This window comes from Meriones unguiculatus, chromosome 3, assembly GCF_030254825.1.
Source record: "Meriones unguiculatus strain TT.TT164.6M chromosome 3, Bangor_MerUng_6.1, whole genome shotgun sequence".
Lineage (NCBI taxonomy): Eukaryota > Metazoa > Chordata > Mammalia > Rodentia > Muridae > Meriones > Meriones unguiculatus.
The window spans coordinates 168,213,018-168,233,264 of record NC_083351.1 but is presented as its reverse complement, the minus strand read 5'-3'; the positions used below and the strand labels follow the sequence as shown (position 1 = coordinate 168,233,264).

General features: G+C 40.6%; 1 protein-coding gene and 1 non-coding gene across 6 annotated transcripts in view; both read left to right on the top strand.

Moving 5' to 3' along the window:
* The first annotated feature begins 635 nt into the window (after positions 1 to 635).
* The window catches only part of Cnot6l (CCR4-NOT transcription complex subunit 6 like), a 93,232-nt gene continuing 73,620 nt past the window's right edge, over positions 636 to 20,247 (top strand). Inside the window, exon 1 of one of the 5 annotated variants that reach the window (XM_060380972.1) lies at positions 636 to 1,122. Coding sequence is in view for 2 of the 5 variants with exons in the window: in XM_060380974.1 (XP_060236957.1) it covers positions 1,386 to 1,390 (5 nt within the window). In the remaining 3 variants the exon portion in view is untranslated. Of the gene's footprint in view, positions 1,123 to 1,242; positions 1,391 to 1,636; positions 1,786 to 2,222; positions 2,333 to 20,247 lie in introns of those variants that run through there. The other 4 variants (XM_060380974.1, XM_060380969.1, XM_060380970.1 and 1 more) reach the window with 4 other exon arrangements.
* On the top strand, positions 15,104 to 15,287 carry LOC132653336 (U2 spliceosomal RNA). Its single transcript, XR_009591104.1, has one exon. It is a non-coding gene; the product is annotated as a U2 spliceosomal RNA (small nuclear RNA).

The window sequence follows — 20,247 nt, the reverse complement described above, 5'->3', positions numbered from 1 at the left end:
AGGATGTCAGAGAACATTTTCCTTGGGTCGCTTCACCTCACCTGACGGTCTCCTTAAGCACCTAGCACGCCCTGAGCTCTGCCGGTGGGCCTAGGGCAGCATCGGGGAACAGGTCGGGGGAAGGGTCCCCGCGTGTCCTTCCCCCACCCCTATAAATGAGCACGTAGGTTTCGATAACCGTGCAAGACCCCTCAGCGCTCCTCTCCCCTCGGTCTAATAAAAGGAGATCTGTTTCAGGGTTTTTTTTTTCCCCCCCTTTCCAAACCACCAGCGGAGGGCGACGAAGCAACCGAGGGAGCCGCTGGGCCGCCCCGCGCGCACGCGCACCTTGCGCAGCGCGGCGCGGCGCCGGAGCCCCGCCCCCCGGCCTCCCACCCCACCCCTCCGCGCCGGGGAGTGACGGACTCCCGCCAGCCCCTCCACGTCAATCAACCCTCGCCGTCGTCGTCCTCCTCCTCCCCGCACTCTCTGCACCTTGTTATTAATCTCTAGAGCGATAGCGCCCGGACCGCTCTCCCCCGGCCCTTCGGGGGTGTGAACGTGCGTGAATTAGAGCGAAGGCACCGAAGGCCCGCGTCTCCCTCGGTCTCTCCGCTCTCGGCCCCGGCCTCGGCAGCAACCCCGGCTCGGCAGCAACCTCCGCGGCGGCGGCGGCGACAGCGGCAGCCTCGGCGCCGGAAGGCCAAGGCCAAGGCCGGGCTCCGCGAGGCGCTCGCAGCGGCGGCGGCGGCCGCGTCCCCGGCGACCGCGGGCCCCTCTCCCTGCGCGCCCCGGTCGCCGTCGTCCCTGTCCGGCGGCGGAGGCGGCGGCGGCGCGGGCCGCGGTCCCCTCTCCCCGGCCGCCCCGCCTCCCCCCACCCCAGGTCCCCCGATCCGTCTGCTCTTCGTCCTTCCCCCTCCGGCCGCCCTCCGCCGCCTCGGTGGTTCCCCAGGCCGCCCGGCCCGGCCCGCCCGCCCCGCGTCCCCTCCGGCCGGTGCCTCTCCCCCCGGCGGGCTGCCTGCATGTCTTTACTGCCCTCAGCCCCGCCGCCACCACCGCCGCCGCCGCCTCCTCCCCCGCCGCCGCAGCCCCGCCGCCGCCGTCGCCGCCGCCGCCGCCCGGACCCTGGCGCGCTGAATGCAGGTGAGGAGGGGGGCGCGGGCCTCGGCTCCCGGCCCTGCGCGCTCGGCCGCCTTCCGGGGCCGGCCCTCCCGCCGCCGCCGCCGCCGCCGTGGCCGCGGCCCCTCGGGGCGGGCGTGGGTGTTTGTGTTTGCGTCTGAGGTCCGGAGGGGAGCCTCCGTGGGGGCCCCGGCGCGCGCGCGCGTGGCCGTGTGAGTGTTTCTTCCGCCCCCCGCCCCTGCGCGGGGAAATGGCTGCTGTTGCTCCTCCTGGGCCCGCGGAGGAGAATGAGGTAGAGTGTTCCCGTGGGCTCGGGAGTCCGGACCGGGAGCGGAGCGAGGGGGAGCGCGTCTCCCCTCCGGGGAAGTGAGGTGGGCGAGGGACGGACGGACGGACGCGTGTGTGTGTGTTGAGTTGGGAGTTTGGCGGGCGGGAGGCGGCCCCCGCGGCGAGTGGGTGTGCGTGCGTGTGTGACTGTGTGTCTGTGTGTGGGGGAGAGAGAGCGAGAGAGAGGAGAGTGCGCGCGTGTGTGTGGGTCGGGCGGCGGGAGCCGGCCCGCGTCGCCTCGGGGGGCGCGGGTTCCCGGCCGTGCGCGTGTGCGGAGTGGGGGCCCCCCGCGTCGGGGACCCCCTGAGCCGGCGCGGTCCTCCCGCTTCGAGGCCCCGGAGGGCCCCGGGAGCCTCGCAGGTGAGGAGAAGTGCTCGGCGGGGCCCCACGCCGCGGACGCGGGTGGGAGCGCGGCGTGGGGCCGGCGGGGGGCTCGGGCCGCGGCTCCCGAAGCCGGGGCCGCGGCAGGAAGCGCGCCGGCCTGCAGCGCGGCCTAACCGTCTTCGCGCCCGCCCGCCCGCTCGCTCCCTCCCTCGCCCGCCCGCCTCCCCGGACGCTCCCGGGACGCTGTGCTCGCGCGGGCTCTGGGCGCTGGCCCGGGCCTGGCCAGGTGAGGGTCGGGGGCGGGACACGCGGGATCGCCGTCGCCTTCTGGGCCGCCTCCGCGGCTCCCGACGGGAGACGAAGGCGTGTTTTGGCGTTCCGACTGCAGGCCTCCCCGGGCTGGCGGGGGTGGGGTTTTGGGGGGGGGGGGGGACCCGAGGGAAAGTGAACCAAACAGTAAATTCTCGGAATCCGGAGTGTTCGGATCCCCTCTCAGCGTCCTTCATTTAAGGCTGTGTGGTGGAGGGACTGAGTAGATGCGTTCTTTGTTGTTGTTGTTGCTGCTGCAGATACTTTATCGTTGGTAAGGTTGTTATAATTATTTCCTCCACACTAAGAAAAATCACCGTGGAAAGGCAGAGGAGGAAAGGGAAACTGGCCTTCTTGGCCCGTGGTGTTGGTGGGCTTGGATCGATTTTGTGAATTTGAAATTGCTTATATCCTGCCTCCTAGAGGGAAAGGCGTGGACGCGCCGAACTGAGGTCAGTGAGGAAGAGGAAGTTACGGGAGCTGTCATCTTAAGCCAGCCAGCTTATTTCGCTTAGGCTGTTTAGGAGGATTGTGTTCAGGAGTTCAGCTGAGCTGTTTGTACACAGCGAAAGCACATTACAGCATTTCTAGATGCTGCCTTACTGCTGCTTATCTCAGTTGTGCATCGAGATAGTCATGCACAACCAAACGTGTTTTCCTCAAGTCTCCAAACCTAGAGGAAGCAACTTCCATGGTCCTCTCGTTCTGTGCTCCTGGAAAGCTATTTTAGAAGAGTCAAAACAAAAAGCGGAAATAAAGGTAAATCTGCTAATATACTCTGTGCATGTAAAGGACGTTTTATTTGCCGACTTACCTCACTTTCTTTACATTTTTGTTTAGTTAGGCCGCACAGTTAGACCTGGACTCTAGGTGGAGTCACAATACAGATTTGAAGCATTTAGGCCGTGGTCACTGTAATGGCCAGAAATTGCTCTTTTCTGAACTCGGTCTCACAGAGAATGTTGTTGGCTGGTAAGGTGCGGTGGAGGATTGGAGAGGAGAGGTAAAAAGCTGTTTTCTATTAACGCTGTTTGAGGAGCAGCTTAAGTGTTCAGTTTAATGGGACTTAACTTTTACAGTCCCATTAGAACCAGGACTGTCATTAACGTTCATTCTCATATTCTCTTAATGTCTAAAATTTGAACATCTGTTTTCTTATTTGTATCAGGAAGATGCTACCCTTTCAGTAAAGGTTGTGAGAATAGGATGAGAAAACATACTTGGCACATAGGAGATGTTTTCTTTTAGTACTGCCTGCTACTGATTATAAGTATTGAAAAGTTTTTTAAGTACAAATACTCATTAATTACCCGGAACAGTATTCCTTAATTGTGAGGTAGGGATCAAGAAAACAGAGCTGGGGATGTAGCTTTGTGTACAACTTGCATTGTCTGGATGAGGCTCTGGGTTTGGTTTCCAACACTGAAGGGAAAAGGTATTTTCAGAGGCCTTTGATATACATAAGTATATGTAACCATATGAGATATCCCCCCCTTTTTTGTTTTTAGAAATAAAATTATTGAATAAAGTGTAAAAAAATAATAATAAAAGAAATAAAATTATCAGTGTAGCCTTGAGTGTTAGTTTGTAGAAAATAACCAAACTTGATATATTATTTTTTTGGATAGTCTTTTAGTTTAATTTTTTTTTTAATGAATTTTAGTGCATAGCCACTGGGGGAGGATTCATTCTAAGTTCTATACATGTTTGAATACAATCAAACATTAAAATGCATCGAAGAACCAGATTTTATATATAGTCACAGAGAATAAGTCTCATTAAAGTGTTATATAATTCTTTTAGTTCAGGTTGACAGATTCTGGTAAATAAAACCTTTAGGAGTATCTTTCTGAGCTTTTCTACCATCTTAAAATAATTTGCTATTTTCATTGTTTTGAATAGAGTAGTGAATGTTATGCATTGAATTTTAATTTATTTAAATTTAATTTGTGATTTTTGAGAACCATCATGGTGAGGAGTATAAAATATAACCGATGGAAAGGTTAAAAGAATTACAATTTTTACAATTGTGTGTGTGTGTTTTGAGTCTTGCCCTGTAGTTGAAGACTTACCTCAGACTTCTAGTCCTTCAGCCTAAACCTCCCTACTGCAATTATAGGCAGTTGCCATTTCATTTGGTTCAAATTTAAGAGATTTTTTTGTTGTTTGTTTTACTTTTGGGTGGGAGTTGGGATGAAGACAGAGCAGAGACAATGTGGGAATACTTTCATTAAGTTCCTGTCTCTTTAAAAATAACCAGTTTTCGTGTTGGAGAGGTGGCTGAGTGATTATGAGAACATAGTACTTTTACAAAGGACCAGAGTTGGGTTCCTAGGCACCCATGTTAGGCAGGTCACAACTTACTGTAAGGCTTTTCAGGATCTGACACCCTTTTCTGGTTTCAGAGAGCACTGACATTATGTGCACAGTCATATATAGATACATGTATATATATAATAAAAATGAATATTAAAACACTGTTTCCCTAGTTAGGTCTTAACAATGATACAAGTATTTTCTAAATTTTGTAACTATACAGTGAGGTTTTCTAAAATTTCAAAATATCTAGTGAAATTTAAATATATAAGCATCCAATAAAAAATTATACACAAATACACACATACACCTTATAGGGACAGCTTTATTAGAATGCAAAATACACTTTTACTTATTTAAAAAATTAATATACAAAGATTTAGGTTTCACTGGCATTTTCAAACAAAATTTGTTTTGATTTTCCTCCTAGCTCTCCTGTTCCCCCCACCCCCCTTTGTTTCTATCTTGTCCTGCTCTCTGGTTTCATGTCATATATGTTCTTTTGTTCTTGTTTTTCCCTCATGTTCTCTTTACTCTTTCTTGGTGTCCATTCTAGTATTTTAGGCTTTTTCCACGTTTATTCCCACATGCAAGCTATAGTCTGCATATGCAGAGAAAACTTACTGGTTGTCTTTCTGTATTTGGGTCACTTGGCTTAATATAATGCTTTCCAGGCCTACCTATTTTTCCTGCAGATTCCAATTTTCTTTACAGCTGAGTAAAATTTCATTGTGCATGTATACCACATTTTCATTATAGGCATCTAGATTGCTGTTTTCTTTGTTAGCATGACATCTATGCTGATTCTGTTTCCTTGTTGTTATGACTATTAATAAGTCATAATAACACTAATATGAGTCTTTAGAATTACATATCCAGGAGTGATATAGCTGGGTTGTATGATAGTCCTGTTTGTAATTTGTTTTTGGAGGTAATTTCTAATGGCTGTACTAGTTTACAATGCATTGTAAATCACCAGCAGTGAGTAGGGATTCTTCTCTTCCCACATCCTCTTCAGCCTGCTGGCACATGCCTATAATCCCAGCCCTTGTGAGGCAGAACCCTGTAGTTTGTCAGTCTAGGTTACATATTGAGACCTTGTCAAAACCAAACAACCCCTTCCTGAAACAAAAAGCCAGCCTCCTACTCCAAGCAAACAAAAAAGCCAAGTATTTGGAAATACTCATCCTTTTTGTTTAAACTGAGTAAATTATAACAAAGTTGAGATGGAATATTGTTTAGTAGGGTTTGAAATTTAATGTTACTTAAAGGAACTTTAAATAACCTTTCCAGAATATTCATTATAAATACCTTTAATTAAGAGGTATTGAAATATTTAGAAATTTCTGTATTTCTTGCTAATATAAATTATGGTAATAAATTCACTTCAGAATTATAGTGCCTTAGTGCACTGAAGTTTAACTGTTTCGGTTACCATGCTTGTTTTCTTTGTGGTAAAATGCACTCTAGAGCTCCCCAAGTTTTGTGACTCCTCCACTCCAAGGACTGGGATTCCACCTCTTGCTCACAGATCATTTTTTTTAATAACTGAAAGGTATATTTCCCCAAATTTCATTGGCAAAGAAGTTGTCATAGAGCATTATTTAAATATGAGTGTGGGAAGTAGCCTTGGAGAGAAGACTGTTTTATCTTTTCAGCAAAGGGCTTTAGAGTATTAGCTTAGATAGTAGCACATACTTGTAAAATTACTTCTGAAAGTCAAATTGTAATACTTAAGAATTGCTTTCCATCTTCAGAGTACAGTTTTGAGGGAAAATTAGGAGGAAGGGAGGGAAGAGCCACAAGAAGGTGGGGAACACACCACTCTGCTATGTGAGAGGCTTGAATGGCAAGTGAATTTCAGCAACTATTTAAAGGTTTGCAATTTTATGCAAACTTAAGTTTTTGTTAAATTTGGTAGGCATGTCCTTTACTGTGCAATCACTGATGGTCATTGTGGTTTACTGGGTTCTGGTTGTTTTATTTGTTTCCTGTATTTTGAAGTTGCTTTGGATCTGTGAACCAAACCTCAGAATTTCAGTTTCTGGAGATTAATTTCACAGAGAACATTTTTTTAAAAAAAAATTATTTTACTGTTATTATTTTACACTCTATAAAGAAATGTTACTGAAGTGAACTTTGCCTTGTTCTACTGTTTGTTTTTGCTATTTTGTGATTTTAAAGTCATTAAAATAATTATGTGAGTCTTAATTTAGAAATAACAGTAAAATAATCAAATAAAAAACAAAAACATAATTAACCTGTATTTTGTGCTTCATGATAAAAATACCACATCTTTGCTTTACAAACCACTCATAATGGACTTCTTGTACCTGAAGTAGATTTTGTCTCTGGACAACTTCATTTTTAGTTCAATTTTGTTTATTCTTTCATTGCCCAGGAACCTTACAGTGTGAAACCCTAACTCATTTTACTTTTTCCCTAAAAATTTGACTGAATTTCAGAGTATTAACTTGGCTTGGTTATGGATCTCCTTTCTCCTTTCCTCTTTTCTACCTTTCCACTCCTTTCCTCTCTTTTCGTCCTTTCTTTCCTCCTCTTTCTGCCATCTCTTCCTCTCTTTCTGCCTTTCTTTCCTCTGAGGAAGATTTTTGAGTACTTTGGTTAACTTCTTGATGGTAAATATTTTAAATCTTTTGTATCTTTAAAATTAAAAACCCCATTTGGGGATCCATTCTGTACCCATTATTATACCCAATTCTACAGGGAAGTATAAAAGATGTAGAGGAGACATTATAAACCCTATTGAGACCTGTGCATGTATGTCTTTGTAATTGTAATGTTCATTATTCTTAAAACTTCCAAAATTACCTACAGTGTTCATTCTGTAGGTTCATAATTAGTGCAAATGTGTGAAAAATAGTGAATTCTGTACAGAATGGAAACTGCTAGTTACTTTGTTCCTATGACAAAATAGCCAAGAAACAAAGGAGGGAGGATGTATTTTAAGCTCATGATTTTAAAGGTTTCAGTCCACAGTTGGCTGACTCCATAATTTTTGTACCAATACAAGGCAGAGAAAAGCTGTTCACTTTATACTATCTAGGAAGCAGGGATGGGGCAGACATATCTTTCCAGGAATGCCCTCAATGACCCACTTGGACCCATTTCCTATTTTTTACCACTTCCCATCCCAATAATGCCATCAGATTATGAATCTATTAGTAGATTAACCCACTGAGATGCAAGTTCTCATATAGTCACCTCCCTAGAGCCCATCGCAAGTCTCTCTGATCTCTGAGTTGGGGGCCAGCCTGGTCTACAGAGTGAATTCCAGGACAGCCAAGGCTTCACAGAAATTCAGTATTGAAAGACCAGAGAAAAGGAAAAAAAGCATTTAATGGTAGGCTTGCTAGCAGGCAGGGAGGCATGGCTTTGGAGCAGTAGCTAAGAGTTTATTGATCTGCAAGTTGGAGACAGAGAAAGAAGCTAACTGGGAAAAGTGTGGGCTTTTGAAACTTCAAAGCTCACCCCCAGTCACACTCCTCCAACAAGGCCACAACTCCTAGTCCTTCCCAAACAGTCTACCAACTGTGAACCAAACATTCAGATATTTTAGCCTAAGGAAGCCATTTTCATTCTAACTACCATACTTGTATGGTGACCTGAAATCTTAGCGCTTGAAAGACAGGCAGGACAGTAGCAAGTTCAAGACAAGTTTCTGCCATATAACAAACCCCTGTTTTTAAAGGAAATAATTTAAAAAGGGGAGAACAAAATCAACGAAACATATACCTATCTAATTAGTACATATTTTAATTTTTTTCATGCCTATACGCTATTGAATTTAGCATTTTAGGGAATTAAAAGACATTTAAAACAGTGTTCTGAGCTGGGCACAGTGGCCTGTAATCCCAGTCCTCAGGGAGGCAGAGGCAGGTGGATCTCTGATCAGCCTGGTCTATAAATGGAGTACAAGACAAACCCTGTCTTGAAAAAAAAAAACAAAACAAAACAAAAATATAGTATTTTGTATATGATGAGGTTATGTGATATTGAGGATCAAACCTAGGATACTGAGCATGCTCTCTGTGTGTCCTGCCACTGAGTTGCAATAGTCAGCCTGCCTTTCTTTCTCTCTCTCCTTCCCTTTTGGATCAAGTCTTTACTTTGGAATGGAACTAATACATTTTACATTATTAAGTACCAAGGACTAAGAAAATTCATCCCCACAGACCTTAACATATAATCTTTCTGAAAATACTGTGAGATAGACAGTATGATTCATATTCTCTAGTAGGCCAAGACTTTGAGCCTTAGATCTTACATTTTGTACCTATCAGAAATTAGTTTTTGTACATTTTAGTTTCTTCATCTGTAATAGGGGGATAGTAATAGCACCTATTTCAGAGTTGAATACTGATTTAATGATCTGCTTCTCATAAATTGTACCTAGCAGATATGTAATAAAAGCAATAACTTCAGTCAGTATATGCTAGTGATTGCAGCTTCTTATTAGTAATAAACATACACGATATTTAACATTTCTGAATATAGTGGAACATGTTTGATTCCACAGTGCATATGTTTGCATTAATAGGGCATTTAAGTCTGGTTACAGCAAACAATGAGTTTCCTAACTGACAGTAACATTTAGTGCTGCTACAGAGTACATAATAGGTTGGGTAATAGGTTGTAACTTACAGGGATGAGTAAGCAGAGTTAGAAGTCTTTTTCTTCTTTATGATGAGAGAAAAGAAGGCAAGAAAATAGGTTACAGCAGCATCTTTCTATCAATTTCTGTCATTGTTCCTTCATATATACTATCATCGGACAGATTTATGTAAATTATATTGCATCTTTTGTTTCATACTTAAAGTGCTTCAACTGTAAAAATAGTTACATTTTTAATTATATATTATGTACTAGGTTGAGTCAATAAACTTTCTGTAAAGAGATTAAGTATTGTAAAACTACCATCAAGTCAGGGTGTAAGCAGTGTGCTATCTTTATGCTAGATTTACATGAAATAACATTTTTTATTACAGTATTAGTGAAATTGATATTACTAATCCCTATTGTATATTTGAGAATACTGAAGTCAACAGAATTCATGAAGGTCACATAGTAAATGGCAGATTGACAATTAGGTTGTTGGAATTCTTAAACCTATGATTAAGACAGACATTCCAGGATGTTTTTTCTGTTGCTTAGTCTCCTAGAGTAAGATGCACATTTCATTGCATTATAAGAGGAGGGCTTATCAAGATCTTGCCCTTGCTTACCTTTCCAGTTTTATTACTCTTTTCCTCTCACATATTCCCTAGCTTAGCCATAGCGAGTGACTTACAGTTTGGTCTAGGCTTTAAATGTGCCTATAGTACCTTACGCTTTATGACCCCACTGCCTTCTTTAATAATTCACCTCAGGTGTTACTTACTCTGGGAAATCTTATCTGACATTTCAAAGGCTTTGCTTTATGATTTTTCTTGTATGCGTTTAGTATCCTTTGTGCTCCTCTTTGATAAAATTTGCCACAGGGTCTTATAATTACTTGATTTATTTTTTTCAGAGAATGTCATTTTGAAGAGTACAGATTATGTATATTTCATCTTTATGGCTCAAGTGTTTGAAACATAATAGGGAACATGTAATGCGTGGTATATAGTAAGAACTTAGGAAATGTGTATTAAGTTCTAAGTGCCATTGTATGTGCTGGAAATTACATCAATAAATAAGTAGTTACAGATGTTAGGTTTTAAAAAGTCAGTTTAACTTCTGGTTAACTTCCATGACTTGGATAGAAACATGACATTAATAGGGCAAATTAAAGCATGATTGTAAGTAGGATATGTGCCTAATAAGGGATATGATATTAATTTTTGTCCTTACGTTATTGACAGTTTTCAACCCCAGAGCAGCAAATATTTTTCAAATATGTAAATTGGGGTCTCTTACTTAAATGGTAAATTGTAATGTGGCTTTGTTTTAGAGCACATTCATTAATTAACCACATACTTACTTGTACTAGTAGATACTGTATAGCTTTGAAATCTCATATTTACTTACACTGTTGAAGACATTGGGGCCATTGGATGATTTTGAGCAGGTTGATAAAAAAGTTTACTCATTCTTTTTGCTGTGCTAGAGATTGAACCTGGGTCTTGCACAGGACAGTCGAACACGCTGATTTCTGAAATTTTTTTGTAAGAATATTAACCTGGACACGCGAAGAAAGTCTAGTTTGGATTGTACAGGCTGACCACCAGCCCGGCCTTAAAGGTGTAGCTCTCATCCCTCAACATAGAAGCTTATTTTTCAGTAGATGGAGGCCGCTGCAGAGATCCACAGCTGATCAAAATGCAGAAAATAAGTGACTGTGAATGCCTAACCCCAATTGGTGTATCTGTGATATAACCCCTACATCTTAAGGTTCAGGGAAAAATGTGGAGGAGGGGTCAGGAAGATAATAAGAGCCCAAATTGCCTGCTGCAAAGACATGACAGGGAAACTGAACCATGAAATCTCACCAGTATGGTTACCCACCCAAACAAGACCTGAATAATGACAACACCATTAGACATGCCAGTGTGGATGGGTTAATTTCACAGGATCCTGTGTGAGGAGCTTTAGGTGACCTGTGGCTGCTGAGAGAGGTGGGTGTTATCCAGTGACAGGCCCCTGTACCTGGGTCCTCAGCCCTAGTACATGTTCATTTCAGCAGCGCTAAATGATGGACTTAGCAGGGTGTTATGTGTACATTCACACATTTATATATACACGATTAGTTTTGAATTTGGGAGGGAGTTGGGTGGAGAGAAGGTGGAAATGCTGTAAATGCAGTATTTACTATGAAATTCTTAGTAAAGGAAAAATGTAAGTTGAAATATTAATCTGATAGACAATAGGAATCAGTTCAAATGAGAATGGGAAGGAAAGTTTCTTTTAAAATTTAGAGTTAAGGGGGGAACCCTTCTCCCTTACCAGCTGACCCCAGACTATCAAGTCTCTTCAGAACTGCCGACATCCTCTTCCTCTGTGACATGGCAAGTCCTTTGTGGGCACATCAGTCCCTGCATGCCCCCTGGGCCCAGATTTGTTAGCTCTGTTGGTCTTCTTACAGAGCTCCTATCCTCTCCGGGTCCTTCTAATCCCCGACTCTTGTATAAGACTCTCTGCATTCTGCCCTAAGTTTGACTGTGAGTCTTAGCATCTGCTTCCATCCTCTGCTGGGTGGAGTTTTTCAGAGGACTTTTATGGAGGCTCATGTCATGTTTGCTCTCTCCAATCACTTCCAGTGTCTATTCTATTTGCCCTTTGGGGAAGAGGGAGGAAGGATAGGAACTGGAGGAGATGAGGGAGGGCCCTATACTCGGGATGTAAAATGAATAAATTAATAATATTTGGAGGTAAAGAAAAGAAAATAAATTGCATTAAAAAGGAACTTGTTGGCTTGAGTATTTTTTTAGTGCATTTGGTAGAGTGCAGCTTACCATCACAGGACCCTGTGTTTTACACTACCACCACATACAATTGGATGTAGTGGCCCATCACTTGGGAGGTAGAAGCAAGAAGACCAGAAGTTCAAAGTTATTTTTGGTTACTTAGTGAGTTCAAGGATACCCTGTGATACATGAGATCTGGTGTGAAAAACAAAACAAAATTAGCTCTTCCTGCTAAAAATCCCTAACTAAACAAAACTATTAATTGAAGTACCAAAATAAATAAAAACAAGTATGTGATATGGAAGTAGATGTCCTTTCCTCTTTCAGAAGATCTAGGAGTCTAATGACAACCCTAATTGTAAAGTAGTAAAAATAGAGATTCTGAAATTTTTATGACTGTAATGTGATATGAACATTAAATTCTGTTTTTGACAATAGATTTTTTTTTATAAAAATCATAGTTACCACAATCACTACTTATGTAGGTAGTCTAGGTCTGTATGAAAAAGGTATTGTATTTAGGTGAAAACTGTGACACATTTTTCTTACTATACAAATTCAGATTCCCTGACATTCATGGGCCCCAGGCTAACAAGGTATGCATATTGTCTCCTGGGTTCTTTCAACTTTGTGTATTTTGTCTTATTTATGTAATTTTTTTTTTTTTTTACAGATGGTAATCATTACTACTTTTTATCTTTTTGAAAGTAATATGTGCTCTTTAAAAAGAAACATTTGAAATGATACTAAAGGTAAAGGGGATAATTTCCTGGTTATTTTATCTCATAGTAAATAAGCCTGTTAGTAGTGTACTATATAGAACTATTACCTGAGCTTTTATATAGCCACATAAAAATTTCATATAAATAAAAGTAGTATCCTATTGTATACACTATTTTATTAAATTAAAACACATCACATTAATTTTTTATCTAGAGGTATATGCATTCAAATTTTCATGTGCCACATTACAAAATTCCTATTTTAAAGTATATCTCCTTGTTTCAGACTTATATATATTGAAATTTTTTATCAATAAAGTAGAAATACTACTGAGTCTTGCAAATAAAATAGAAAACAATACAGCTGATGGAAGCAAGAATTTATTTATATTGATTGGAAACTGTTTACTGAGGGAGTACCGAGCAAAGAAGTCCATGTGGATACTAAAGGGGATTGCAGGGTACAGTTGGTGGTCCTCTTTGACTTGTGATCTGTGGCTTAAGAATTTTTTTTTTTACATGTTTGTGTACTCCATGCATGCAGTGCCCACTGAGTCTAAAAGAAAACATCAGATCCCTAGACCTGTACCCTTGTGAGCTGCATGTGTGCTGGGAACCAAACACCTGTCTTTGTTTCTGTTTTGTTTTTTTGAGACAGGGTTTCACTCTGTAGCTCTGGCTACCTTCAAACTCACAAAGAACTACTTACATTTGCCCTCTGAGTGCTGGGATTCATACTTAGTGTTTTTAATAAATTGCCTGTTGTAGGCATGTAATGAAAGTGGAGTCATATATGTGACCTTTTATACCTGACTTCTTTCATTTAGCGTAATGTTTCATGAATAAAGCCATTTGATAACATGTAATAGGACTTCATTATTATTACAATATTATTATAGACAGGGTTTCCTGTATCATAAGCTAACTTGTAACATGCCATGGTTGTTGTGGAGGTTGTAGCCAAGGAGGACCTCAAACTCTGCCTCCTGCCTCCCCTTTGTAAATGTTGCCAGTACAGATACTTATCACCACACCCTGTTTTGCAGTGCTGGGGATTAAATCCAGGCTTTGTGTGTATTAGGCAAGCTTTCTGTGACTGAGCTGTATACCTAGTCTTCATTCTTTGTAATGGTTAAATAAAGTGCCTTTGCATGCTTATGGATATTTTTGGGCTGTTCTAAGTAATTTTGCTGTAACATTAGTGTGTAGATTTTTGTTGGGACATATGTTTTAATTTTTCTGCTCAGTCTTATGGTAATTCTGTTTGAGTTTGTGAGTAATTGACATTATGTTTCTGTAAGCCATACTTTTTAATGACTTCACTTTAGTTGTTATTGTTATGCTATTTATCAGTCATAATTGATAATTTATGATGATTATTGAAACAGTGGAAATGTATATGTCTTTGAATATGTGTGTGTGTCTCTCTGTGTGTGTTGCCTGTTTTTGTCATAGAATGCTCACTTGGTGTGTGTGGAGGCCAGAATGTTGGGATGTCTTCCAAAGTCACACTACTCAGAGCCCACATGGGTTCTAGGGGGTCTGAATTTAGACTCTCATGTTTTCCCTGCAAGGACTTTATTCAGTTCACTTCCAACAGCTCTCATACTGAGTACTTTTTTAAAGGATGAATTTCTACAAGTGGATTTGCAGAACCAAATAATTACATAATTTTGATTAATCTTGTCATATTACTCTTTAGAAATGCATAACATTGTATTACCGTTTTGCTTGGGGGCTAAAAACGCATAGCTCTGTGGTAGAGTGTTTGGCTTAGCAAGCATGAGGTTATGAGTTCTGTTCACAACACCTGAAAAAAATTTTAATCAATTTAGTAAAAGATGCTTGTTTCTCCAAGCTCTTAATCACATTATTAATCATTGCTATTATGAGAATAGTCATATATTTTAAAATAATTAGTTTTTTGCAAATGAGTTTTTGCTTACATATTTGGATGCTTCTATATTGTTTTGTGACTTGCCTGATAATGACCATTACCCTAAATATTCCTATTAGAATATATACAGTTGTTCTTAACTGATTTGTGAGGGTGTATGTTAACAGCAACAACAACAAAAACCTGTTGTACTGCCACTTATAAAAATTTATAAATATTTAAGAGGCTTTTTGATATAGTTTCTGGGTTGTCTTTTGACCTTGCTCTTTGCCTTATAAATATTAAATTAGATTTTTTTTTTTATGACAGGGTCTTACTATAGTGGCTTGGCTAGCATGAAACCCTTTATGTAGACCAGGCTAGGCTTGACCTCTGGAATCTCTCTGCCTCTGCCTCATGAGTATTGGAATTAAAGGTATATGTCACCGAGCCTGGCTCATCTGTAATTTCTAATGGTTTTTGCCTTGCTGAAAGGTTCTCTGTACACTTAGACTGTAAAACTTTTTCTACATTTTTTTTCTAGGAATGTACAAAATTGAACTTGGCAAGGGTTAGTAAGAGGTTAGATTTTGTAGTTGGCCGTAACTTATCTTTCATGGTTGTGGGTTTATTTTGTTTTATCCGTGTTAAGGATTAAATTATATGCTACGAAGTGTATTCCTGAGCCATATCTCCAGCACTTAATTTATGGTTAAATTCCATTAGCTGCTTTTTGGTTTTTTGGCCAAGATCATGTGTAGGATCTGTTCTTATCAGTTTGCTATCTGATGTGTTCCCTTTCCAAAAACAATATATTATATATGTTTTTGGTTTAAGGAGATGGAATAGGAACATGTTATATATTCATTCCACATATAGACCTGGTATTGCAGGAATAGTGCACCCTATTGGGAAAGTTAAAGAAATTTACTTATTATCTGTGGGGTATTGGTCATTTCACAACTTTTATATATTTCAATTTACTTATATATAAATTGACAGTTAATACATAATTCATAATTTTAATGAAATGAAATATGAGAGTACATACACATAGATTATCAAGCTATCTAAGCATGTAACGGGCAGTTAGTGCATGATTTTTTTCTCCTTACAACTTGTAACTCCCATCTTTCTTTATCCTACTTAAAATGTGGTCCTGGTTTATGGGGGGGGATACAAAGTGAATAAAGTGTACTTAATAAAAATTAAAAAAAAAAGACTAAAAAAAATATGGTCCAGAAGTAAAAGGGAATTTCAAGATACTATGGGTCTCAGTTTTCAAAACTAGGAAAGTCATTTGGGATTAGTACTGATTAAAAAGGAGAGCAACTTAGACTTCCTCCCCCCCCCCCCCCCCGGGAGGGAGCAGCCTTGTCAGGCCACAGAGGACAATGCAGCCAGTCCTGATGAGAACTGATAAGCTAGGATCAGATGGAAGGGCAGGAGGACCTCCCCTATCAGTGGACTGGGAGAAGGGCATGGGAGGATATGAAGGAAAGAATGTGGGATTGGGAGGGAATGAGGGAGGGAGGCTACAACTGGGATGTACATACAGAATGTATACATAAAATAGATACATATAGATAATTTTTATTATTATAACTGTTTATAGTGCACTCACAGTTAATCATTGACCAGATTAAGAATTACTCAGTCCAGATTTAGTTCTTAGTGGCTCCTTTATAATACTTACATTATTAGTTATATTACATTGATTTTTAAAAATGATTTTTAAAATTTCTTTGTGGAAAGTAACAGCATTTTGTAAAGAAATGAGAATAGGGAAATATTTACATTTGTCATAGTTTCAAGACAGTAAGAGTTTTTAATTACTTTTTGAGACTGTAATTTAATTGAAACATCTCTCCCTTTCTTTTCATTCCTCCAAACACTCCCATATTCCCTTCCCCACTTGCCTTCAAATTCATGGCTTCTTTCTTCATTAATTGTTACTGCATGCATTTATGTATTTGTACATGCACTATTCCTAAATGTAACCTGTTGAGTTTACATAGTGTCACTTGTGTGTATGTTTTCAGGACTATGTTTTACTGGCACTGGAAAACCACTTGGGTGTGTTCTTCCCGGGGAGTGTCATCTCTCCTGCTCTGAGCTTTACTTGGTTGCCTGTAGTTCTTTGTGTAGGGTTGAGGAATTGTGGGCTTTTCTGGTCCACTTTGGCTTGTTTGTTGTATCTTTTGTTCAGCTAATGTTTGAGCAGTTATGTTGGTGAGACTTAACAAGTGTAGCTTATGATATTAATAGGAGATACACTCTTAACAGCAAAGTCCCTGATTTCTGGTTCTTAGAATCTTTCCACCCTCTCTTCTGCAATGTTTTCTGAGTCTTTGGTGTGAGAGTGTCTTGTGGATGTATTCATTATACTGAGCTGTACAACTGTGTATCTGTTGGTTGTGGTTTTCTGCAGTGGTCTCTGTTACAAGAAGTTTTCTTGAGGAGGCAAAGATAATATTTATCTGTCAGTATAAGGATAACTGTTGATAGATTGTTGTTAGGGATTGTGCTGGTTTGGTAAATTGTAGATTCTTCAGTAACCATAATTTCACTAGCACTGAGTAGTTAGCCAGGGTACCAAGTCATTGAGGTGGTTCATAGCCATCATAAGTAGGTAGAAGAAGCTTACATGGCCCCTGCTGCTACTTACTGTGAAAGTTCACAGGGTATGGGCTTACCTTCTACCTTTGGGGTTTACCAAGGACAACAGAACTAGACTGTCAGTTTTGTGAGTCTCATAGACAGCTCTGGCAAACAACTTAAAAGAGGGCTTCTCATGTCTAGTTGTAGTGACAAACTTGGAATTTTAGTTTCTTTAAAAACATAAATACTGTAAAGAATGTTTTCGTTTTAATCCCAGGTGTGGGGTATGGGGCTGCTTGGACTGTCCACAGCTGACTGATTTGCCTCTGTGCTCTAGCAGAAACTGATTTTGCCAGCTGCAGATAGTTTGTGCAATTGTGTGACATTTGGAATTCTGGGAACTTCTCAGAGGGCATATAAATGTTACAGCCCCAAAAGGTGGGGTGGTTGATTAGTTTGTTGGTAGCCATGGTCAAAGAAAAAACAAAAGGAAAGAAAATAGATTCAGGGATTTTCCTAATTCCGTCTCCCGGTCCTTGTTTCTCTCCTATCTAGTGTTAGGGGTAGGATGTGGAATAAAAGGGCGAAAAAGAACCCACAAAGTAGCAAAGGTCAGCTACATCTAGTATTGAGGTTTTTTTTGCTTATTTTTAGAACAAGAGAAACAGTTTGGTCATGGGTTTTATCTAAATGTTTCTAAAATGTTACATTCTTGTGCTTTTTTTTTTTTTTGTCAAAACTAACTTCAAAATAAAGTTTAAGAAAGAAATGTAACATTTTCTCAGTTATAATAGTGGATATGGATTGTGTGTAATTAAGTTTCAAAATTTGATAACAAATACTATTCTTTGACTCTATAGCTGCCCATTGTTCCTAGTATGTTATATGTGTATACTGTTACTATGTTCTATTGTCTAGCTAGTGGAACAAAAGTATATATTTTAAGTAACACAAGTAAACCTTTGCTCCCCTGTGACCTTTGATGAGTTTGTTATGGGAGCATTTCTACTCTTGGACTAAAATTTTGGAAGAACTTTATATTTTATGTGTTTATTGCTTTTGTGGAGTGTCTACCTGCCATGAAAACAGAAATCAAAGATAAAGGTTCTGGGGCGTTTGTAGCAAATGAACAAATAAATTAATTTTCTTCTGATAATATACAGGTTTCTCTTTCAGTGGCTGGCTTTTGTTTCTACTTTGGGCCATAACATGGGAACATTCTTGACTCAGAGTCTTTGTAAGTTCTCATGTTGTTTATTTTAACCATTTATTTTAGGAACTATTTTAAAGTTGACACCCCTTCCTTTCCAACCTTGTTGGTTCAGTACAAAGCACTACCATTTTGTTGTTGTTTTCTGTCCTGGACTCACTTTGTAGAACAGGCTGGCATCCACCTCAGAGATCCGCCTGTCTTTGCCTCCCTGAGTGCTGGGTTTACAGGTTTGTGCTACCATGCTGGGCTTAAAGCAGTACCGTTTGATAGGTGTTTATATGAGTAGAATAGATATTTTGGTGAGAAATTACTCATGGGTGTGCCATGTCTTTGTTTAATGCTGTTTTGGATGCTTGTGAATGAGCATTGGATCTACTTTTCCTTTGAATCCTTTCATAATAAGATACGCGTACCCTGAAACATTTTCCTGTTGGATTTTATTCTGGATAGTGTTGTTATTGAGATTTTTCTGTTTTACTCCACTGTTTTTAGTGGAGACTTACAGATTTAGCTACTGCTTTCCCACAGTCTATACTTTCATTCTCAGAAAAGTAATATTAAGTTTTATTAACTCTTTATATATTACTGTTTTCATCTAACACTGGAACATTGTGTAATTTGGTTAATATCAAAAGTATGGGTCGGTTACTACAGATCATTCTTCGACCTTCATATTATTGCAATTTTGTATTCAGTGTTTAACTTAAAATATTTTCTTAGAAAACTGAAGTTATGCAAAAGGTTATGTATCATATAAAGGGTTTATAAGACGTTTAGTTTTTATACTTTTAGGAATTGAAACAGTATCTTAAGTTACTGTTTATTTTCTGGATGCAGTATAACTTTCTTAGTTAATATGTATGATTGTTTTGTTTTGAGGCAGAATTTCATCATGTGGCTTACCTAGAATTCTGTGTGTAGCAGGCTAGTTTTGAACTCACAGTGATCCACATACCTCTGCCTCCTAAAGTGCTGGGATTAAAGGTGTGTGCTACCATAGGTAATTGTTTATCTAAACAATTTTGTGAAGTATTACTTAAGTCATTGGTTTTTATAAATGATCTGAGACAAAGCTTAAAATTGGAAGAAAAAAGATTTTGTATGAATTTTTACTTTGCTTCAGGTTTTTGGTGTTCCATCTAAACATGTTGGACCAAATATATGTATGTATGTACCCTCCTCTTCTCCCAGTCCTCTCTCTCACCCCTCCTTCCCCAATCCCTCCTTTGTTTCTCTTCAGAAAGGGTAGGCCTTCCAAGGCATATCAAGTTGCAGTAATACTAGGCACCTTCTCTCCTGTTAAGATTAGACCAGGCAAACCAGTAGGGGGAAAGGTTCCTGAAAACAAGCAACAGAGTCAGAGACAGCCCCTGCTTTCACTCGTAGGCGTCTCACAAGAAGACCAAGCTTATACAACTGTAAAATGTGCAGAGGCCCTAGGTCAGCCCCATGCAGACTCCCTGTTTGATGATTTAGTCTCTCTGAGCCTCTCTGAGCCCAGGTTAGTTGATTCTATGGGTTTTGGTATGGTGTCCTTGACCTCTCTGGTTTCTACAATCCTTTCCCTCTTCTGAGGGATTACCCAAGTTCTGCCTAGTGTTTGGCTGAGAGTCATTGTATCTGTTCCCATCAGTTGCTGGGTGAAGCCTCTCTGATGACAATTGGGCTAGACACAAATCTATGAGAATAGCAGAATATCAGTAGGAATCATTTCATTAACTTTTTTTTCCTCTTTCTCTTTCGTTCCTTCCTTTGTTCCTTCGTTTGCTCCTTCCTTCCTTTCTTCCTTTCTTGTTTCTTTCTTTTTTGGTTCTATCCTAGGTCTCTGGGTTATCCAGCCTCTGGTTCCTGGCCATCCAAGCAGTGTCAGGGGTGGGCTCCCTCTCATGGCATGAGTCTCAAGCTGGACCAGTCATTGTTTGCCCACTCCCAAAGGGCACAATTTCTGTGCCCCCTTTACCCAGCACATCTTGTAGGCAGGACAAATTACAAGTTGAAGGTTTTTTGGCTGGGTTGGTGTCCCAGTTCCTCCACTAGAAGTTTTTACCTGGTTAC